Source organism: Nicotiana tabacum, chromosome 2 (genome assembly GCF_000715075.1).
Source record: "Nicotiana tabacum cultivar K326 chromosome 2, ASM71507v2, whole genome shotgun sequence".
Lineage (NCBI taxonomy): Eukaryota > Viridiplantae > Streptophyta > Magnoliopsida > Solanales > Solanaceae > Nicotiana > Nicotiana tabacum.
The window spans coordinates 29,612,699-29,620,298 of record NC_134081.1 but is presented as its reverse complement, the minus strand read 5'-3'; the positions used below and the strand labels follow the sequence as shown (position 1 = coordinate 29,620,298).

Sequence of the window (7,600 nt, the reverse complement as noted above, 5' to 3'; positions counted from 1 at the left end):
ATCAAACCAATTTCTCTTTAAGAAATCTATCATTTACCAGCATATATTGATGATAATTGAATCAAATAGCGATGAATAATTTAAGTACTTAATTAAAAATCAATTACTTTTAACATGAAATAAATTCTTGTACTTAGCAAAAGAAAACTACCAATCAAACTAGAATGTAAAGGCAAATAATTAGATTATTATAATAGCAAAGAACTAGACTAAAAATATAAATGACTAATATGTACCATAAGAGTTTAGACACTTTACCCAAAAATATTCATATATATATATATATATATATATATATATATATATATATAGGTGTAATAATAAATTTAAATAGCTACTCCTATAGTCGGTTTGGTTCGGTTTTTTGGTTATTTTTTGATTAAAACCAAACCAAACCAAATTTGATCGGTTTTGAAAATTCAAAACAAAAATCAAACCAAACCTAAAAAGTATCGGGTTTTTTGGTCGGTTTGGTTCGATTTTCGGTTTGGTTCGGTTTTTCAGATTTTTATGAACACCCCTACCCACACTTTTCAAGAGTCTTGCGGGAAGCTTAAGGTACTTGACTTGTACCAGGACATATATACTCTTTATAGTTGGAGTAGTAAGCCTCTACATGGAAGCTCCTACCTCTCCTCATTTGAAAGTCGCTAGAAGAATTTTTCGTTACCTAAAAGGTACGATTGACTTTGGGCTATTTTATTCTTCTTATAGTAATTTCAACCTTATAGGATTTTGTGATAATGATTACGCGGGGATATTGATGATAGAAAAAGCACAACCGATTTTGTATTTTTCTTGGGTGATTCTATTATTTCTTGGAGTTCAAAGAAACAGTCCATAGTTACTCTCTCGACTTGTGAAGCTGAATATATAGCAGCAACATCATGTACATGTTATGCTATTTGGTTGAGAATATTGTTGAAGGAGCTCAATTTGCCACAAATTGAAGCTACATAGATTTGTATTGATAACATATCCGCACAGACACTCGTTAAGAATCCAGTGTATCACGATCAAAGCAAGCATATAGATACAAGGTATCACTTCATCAGAGAATGTATTGCCAAGAAGGAGGTCAAACTCAAATATGTGAAGACTCATGATTAAGGTGCGGATATCTTTACAAAACCTCTCAATTTTAAAGATTTTTCAGAGATTGAGATAAAGACTTGGAATGAAGAAGAAAAATCAAAATTAAAAAAGAGATTTATGGAACCAATTAAAACAAAAGAACTAAAAGAAAAAGAAAAGATAATGTCAAGTGGTGCAATTAGTTTTCACAAACTCAGACTTGGCAACCAACTTGGTAACAAGATCTACAACTTGCAAATGCAAATTGCAAAGAGAAAACAATCTGATTGGTTGCAAGGGACAACAACTTCTATTATAAATAAGAGCATCCGCTCTTCATTTCAGACGCACCAAAAGCAGAAAAAAGCAATAGAAGTTAGAAAGAGTAATCCACATATTGTAGTCTGTGAGATAAATAGTGAGTGTGAGTAATATTGTAGTGAGGTGTTTAAAATAAAGAGTGTTATTTCTTTCGAAGTTGTAGTAGTCTCTTGACACTACTAAGTTGTAATATTATAGTAGTAATATTGCTCCACTAGGGTATTGTATTTTACCCGTTAAAAGATTTGGTGTCGTTGTTACTCTCTTGTGTTATTGTTATTTACCGTGGATATTATTCCTGGGCAGGATATTATTTTTCCCAACAGTGACCTCCTGGTCACATGTCAACAATTTTACCAGTTACGCCAAGGCTTTCCTTCCGTCAATATGCTCTTTAAAAAGATAGGCAAATTAGCATATAAAATCAAGAATATTGAAAAGTAAACTAGAATTAATCTTACAGCGAGTGTGTGTTGAATCTCTTTCAATGTGTATGTTGACTATGCTTGAATCTTCTTTAGTTATTTTTTATACTTATATTTTTTGAGTTGCAAAATTCATTACCATGTAGAGACGATTGTTATGCTTCACATTCGGGGGTTTGCCTTCCGCAACACACCAGAAGATCTTATGCATTTTTTATGTGTATTTTTGAGGGGAAAAAAGGTGTACTCCTTTTGAACCCCAGGAATTAACTTAAGTCGTTCGGGAAAGAGGCCTTCCCGTCTTCTTTTTGCGCCTTCTAGGTGTCCTTTTCTTCTTCTTTTTTTTTTCCCGAATGTGGCGAGGTCACTCATCAGAATGTGCGTAAAAAGAAATGTTCTAAGAAGCATTAATCAGAATGCGCTGGAAACGTGCAGGATTATTTCGAATCATCATGCTACAAATGGCAATAAACAGGAAAGTTCAAATTATCTGGGATAACAATTACATATTCTTTGCTGGTTGATCAGAAAACTTCTTAGTGAAAGGCTTGCTGAACTTCTCATGTAGTTTGTGGAGGAAAAAGAAAAGTTTGTTTTGGAAAAGTTGAGGACTCAAAAAAGAAAACGTAGAAACACAGATTTTAAAATCGTGAAGAAGAAAATGAATAGAAGAAACTATAAGAACATCTCATTGCAACAAGACTTTGTACAAGTTAGATTACATAAACTGAGGCTGGTGTAGTACTCCGTCCATTTAAAAAAGATTGTCTTAGTTTGACTTAACATAAACTTTAATAAAGAATTAAAGACTTTTGAAATATATAGTTTTAAATAAACTATAACATTTGTATAGCTGTAAAACTTTTGAAACTTGTGATGGTCTTAAATCTGCCATATCATTTGTGTGACTATAAATATGCTTCATATTAAGGAAATATTGAAAGGTGTCAATCTTTTTGAAACGACCTAATAAGTAAATAACGTCAATCTATTTGAAACGGAGGGAGTATTATTATCCAATAAGGTACTATTACCACATGCAATAAATTAAAAAGAAAATCAATGTATCCATGAGATAAACTATAAGAACATGTTTGATCTATAAATGATACAGGTCTGTACGTCTATGCCACAAACTTGTACGTCTGAAATGTTCAAATTTTAGAAAAGCAGAAGGGAAGTTTAAACACTAGAAATCATGAAACTAGCTTACTTATCATCAACAGGCACCATTGCAACAGAGTCTTTGTTGATAGCCTTCTTATACTTGTACCTTTTTGCAACCGCAAGAAAAGCAAAGAAGTTTAAGACACTTAAAATGGCCAACAACAAGAAGAAGTAATGCAGCTTGCCGCGATTTTGATTGTCCGCTATCCATCCTGGCTTTCCATTCCTTGTGCTAATATCTGTGACAATGGTTACTAAGAACGAGCTCACATAACTTCCAAGTGCAGTGGTCGTGAGAGAGAGGGCAGCGCACAAGCTCCTCATTGAATCAGGTGCTTGATCATAGAAAAACTCCAACTGACCGATAAATGTGAAAACTTCAGCACAACCAACTATCATATATTGGGGAATTTGCCAAAATACTGACATTGGCACATTGGTGGTGTTATAGTAATTGTGCCTTCTTACTATGCCCAGCCTAACTACCTCTACAATGGCTGCAGATACCATTGCAAAGACTGATATGACGAGCCCAGTCCCCATCCGTTGAAGTTGAGTCAAGCCATTTTTGTGACCTGTAAACTTTCGAACAAACGGGATAAGCAGTCTATCATAGATAGGAACCCAGAGAATCACAGCCATGGTGTCAAAAACAGAAAGTGAAGCCTCAGGAATTCTAAATTTTCCTAAATGTGTATCCATGTATGTAGCTTGCAGCACAAACATATTACTCATTTGGTTATACACTGTGCTGAAGATAATTCCAGTAGCCCAAATAGGTAGCAACTTGATAACAGACTTGAGCTCCTCAACTTGCGTTACTGTGCAAAGCCTCCAATTGTTTATTGAACCTCTATTCTCATCTGACTCTAGCTTCACAGCAGCTTTGTCGAAAAAACTGCAGAGTAACAAACATCCAAGTTAAAGATCTCATAAAACTTAATGCGATAAGTATCATGAAAGTTTAATCAGTTTCAAACTAGATATAATTACACCCATATAGCATCGAGGATGATCCTATAAGGTATCCATGACTAGATCATGAGCCCTTTGGATGTCATAGTTAGTAAGTTAATCTTTATGTTGCTTCTGAAGATTTCATAATTCACAAGCATACCTCAACTCATTTGTATGAGCAAGTTTGCGACTCCCTTTGATGGCAGATTCAGCTTCGTCTGCAGTCTCATGTAGCAGAGATTTTTCAGCAGGCAATGCAAGTCGGTATTTTCTAAAAGAAGCCACAACAACCTGGCATATACGCGTCAAAGGGCTGCCTCCAGGCTTTTGGTATCGATATAGCCGGGTGCCTGAAAAGAAAGATACAACAGCAAGTGCCATGGCCACAGCAGGAACACCAAACCCCCATCCCCAGCCAATGTCTTGTTGTATCCAGACTATCAATGAAGAAGCAACGAGAGCCCCAACATTGATGGAGAAGTAGAACCAATTAAAGAAGGAATTCTTGTGGTTTCTCTCAATAGGATCAGCATCATCGAACTGGTCTGCTCCATAGGATGAGACACATGGCTTGATCCCTCCAGTTCCCAGTGCTACTAAGTAGAGTGCAATAAAGAATACAGAAGTTTGACCGTCGGTCGCATGACATTTATCTTTTTCATAGCAAGTTGGCTTAAGCCCTGGCACTGATGCCGAAATTGTCAACAATGTCATCCCCTTTGAATGATAAGAAAAATCAGTTAAGAAAGTACAAAATAAAATATTAGATTTATAGATGGTATACTTCTCCAAACCGAATATAATAAAAACCTAGAAAAACAACAAAAGAGACAACAGCCAAATAAACTCACACAAACATAGATAATAGAGAATATGGCAATAGTCCAGTATCTTCCAAGATAAGAATCAGCAAGAAATGCTCCGAGCAAAGGCATGACATAGCATGTCCCTGACCAATTTGATTGATTTTTTGAAGCAGTTGTGTTATGCTGATTGAGTTGATTCTTAAAATAAAGGACAAGATTGGTACTCATCCCATAATATGCCAATCTTTCAGAGCATTCATTCCCTGTCAAGTATTAACAATATTTTAAAATCAATAATTATGGTATTAGAACAGAGAATATATATGATGATAAAGATTAGTATGTTTACCAAGTATGTAAGGGCAAGCCTTCCAAGTTCCTGTTTTCTTCTTATTTGCAGGCTTATTCCGATAATCCACAGTTCCATCCTTGGTATAGATATCTTCTTCTGCCATGGCCTAACAAAGAAGAAAAACAATGCTTTCTAGATGTGGTTTTCGTCACTCCAATAATTATCTGAAACACGTCGTTAAAATCAATTTAGAGGGAGCCAAAAGATTGAGCTATGGCTCCACCCTTTTTTCCTTAGATAGAATATCTCAGAAATCTAAAACACTCTATTCTAAAGTTCATTCACATAACCAAAGATAAAGTTATTGTTGGCAGCATAGGTGCAATTCAGTTTTGGATGTACCAAACTCATTAGCTTTGTCCATCGGCCAGTAAAATGGCTAGATACATCTTGAAAAAGGTTCTCTTAGTTTGTTGGAGAATTAATGGCTCATGTTTTTACATCTGCTTTTCTTATGCTATCAAACAATAGAAAAAAAGTCAAACAAAGAAAAGGAGTAAACTCTCCTCGTAAATTCAGCAACCATTTTGTTCTATTTTTGTTTTCTTCTTATTTCTAATTCTCATAAATGCACAAAGCGGTAGTCATATTTGACAATTTTATTTATTGAACCTATCAGATTTTAGAAATACTAAAATGGAGTAAGTAAATACCATTAGAATCTAGAATTGATTGCCTTGTATCTTCACGAGTTAACCGAACTTTGCCCACAACTTGTAGAGTCTACAATATTAATCATGTAGTACTTTCATTATGAGTCCTAAAATCTCTCTATGTTTTACTAGTAAATAAAAAAAAAGGAACTAAACTTAGCAAACAAATAAACTTATGAACTTCCGAAAATGGAAAACAAATCTCGCCAGAGCAGAAAAGCAAAATAGACGTTCATAAATAATTACTGTTTGTTAACTCCCATTGACTTCATCGACGACAAATGCTCCATTTATTGAATTTATGAAACGACAAACAAAGAGTTTAGTTTCTTTCTCTTTCTCTTTCCCTTTCTCTTACACTCTGTTTGGATCATCGTTACTCATCGTTTTATAATGTATTATATTGTACTGTATTGTACTATATTGTATCATTTTATGGATACAATTTGCTATTATGAGTTTACTAAAATAACCTCAATTGTTTTAAATATTATAAATTTATAAGAATTATTCATAAAAATAATTTCAGTAAATCTCCTTATACCAATTTCTCACCAATTATGTCTTGTAAATATATGAACCAATTAAATTCATATAAATTCTAACAAAATTAGCGAAACAAGCTACTAATATTATTTAGACTATTATTCTTGAAAAGACCCAGAAAACTAAAGTTCAAGATGAGACCAAATGAAATAAAAGAACTAAATGAAATTAAACATTGTCTACTGGGCAGCAGCAGATAGAAGTAGTTCAAACTTGACTTTGAGGATTAATAATATTGGAGTTCTTCTTGGCAAGAACAGTGAGAACGAACCTTGTTATTGGACGACGGCAAACGAAACATAAAAGTACGGTAATTGGGTGGAGTAAACTATAATTATGGATTAATAAGTAAGGATAATCGGAAAGAAAAATAGGAAACAATCCCACCACAACGATTTGGTTGTTTTGTAAAATGAGACTTTTCATTATTCCGAAATAATGAATTTAACAATACAATACAATCAAAACAAACATTATTTTATGATAACAATATAATACGATACAATGAGTAACAAACCATCCAAACAAGCTGTTAAATTCAATAACTATTATTTTGCTTTTGGAGAAGTAGGAGCTGTTGTTACAATGAAGATATGCACTTCTAGATTTGCTTCTCATCTGTGGTGATTCACAGAATCTGGAAAATAACTGTTTTCTAATCATAAAATGAAACATCAAACTTTATAACGTAAAACAACGATATCTGAGAGGCAGAAGCATAAAATAAAATAATAAGAAAGAAAACCGAAGATGGACCAGTAATTGAGTAGCAATGTGAGAGAAAATGATACAGGATATGGAATAGCAGAGAAAATCGCAGTAGAAAGAAGCATGAATAGAGTAACAGAGAAAGAAAAAGAACCAAACCTGAAACTTTTGTTGTTGTAAGAAAAATTCTTAGTAGATGAAAAGATTGTCCAGGAATTAGGACAGACACCCAAAGTAATGTTTCGTCTTGTTAGAGATGTTTCTTGTTGAGTTTTGTTTTCTCTTCCGCTTTTATATATAGGAGTATAGTTGTCACCCCATGTATCCCCACATCTGCATTTCCCTTTTTAACCCGGATTCCACCTATCAATAATAAATATTTTACTTTAAAAAAAGAAAATTTTATTTTATGTCTTACAAAAAAAGAATTATACTTAAGTTCACTCCAAATTATTTTCCTGGTAAACGATTTCCTAGAAGTTTTTTTTTTCGAAAACTAAGTCAGACACCTAACTTTTTCTTTCCCAGAATCTTTTATAAAAGGTTAGTTTTTAAAAAGTAAATCTATAGCCAATCCAAGGCTAGGAATGT

The 7,600-nt window shown here is 33.6% G+C and overlaps 1 protein-coding gene across 2 annotated transcripts; it reads right to left on the bottom strand.

Moving 5' to 3' along the window:
• Positions 1 to 2,867: 2,867 nt before the first annotated feature.
• LOC107817552 (protein NRT1/ PTR FAMILY 8.1-like) lies at positions 2,868 to 7,271 on the bottom strand. 2 transcript variants are annotated; one of them, XM_075232253.1, is made up of 5 exons: positions 7,169 to 7,271; positions 5,100 to 5,208; positions 4,796 to 5,013; positions 4,105 to 4,661; positions 2,868 to 3,885 (listed from the first exon to the last, which is right to left on the bottom strand). In XM_075232253.1, exons 2-5 carry the CDS (start codon positions 5,203 to 5,205, stop codon positions 3,030 to 3,032), a joined length of 1,737 nt encoding a protein of 578 aa, XP_075088354.1. In that variant the 5' UTR covers positions 5,206 to 5,208; positions 7,169 to 7,271; the 3' UTR covers positions 2,868 to 3,029. The 2 variants fall into 2 exon arrangements, with proteins under 2 accessions (XP_075088354.1, XP_016498892.1); XM_016643406.2 differs by lacking the exon at positions 7,169 to 7,271 and having other exon boundaries at positions 5,100 to 5,488.
• Positions 7,272 to 7,600: the final 329 nt, after the last annotated feature.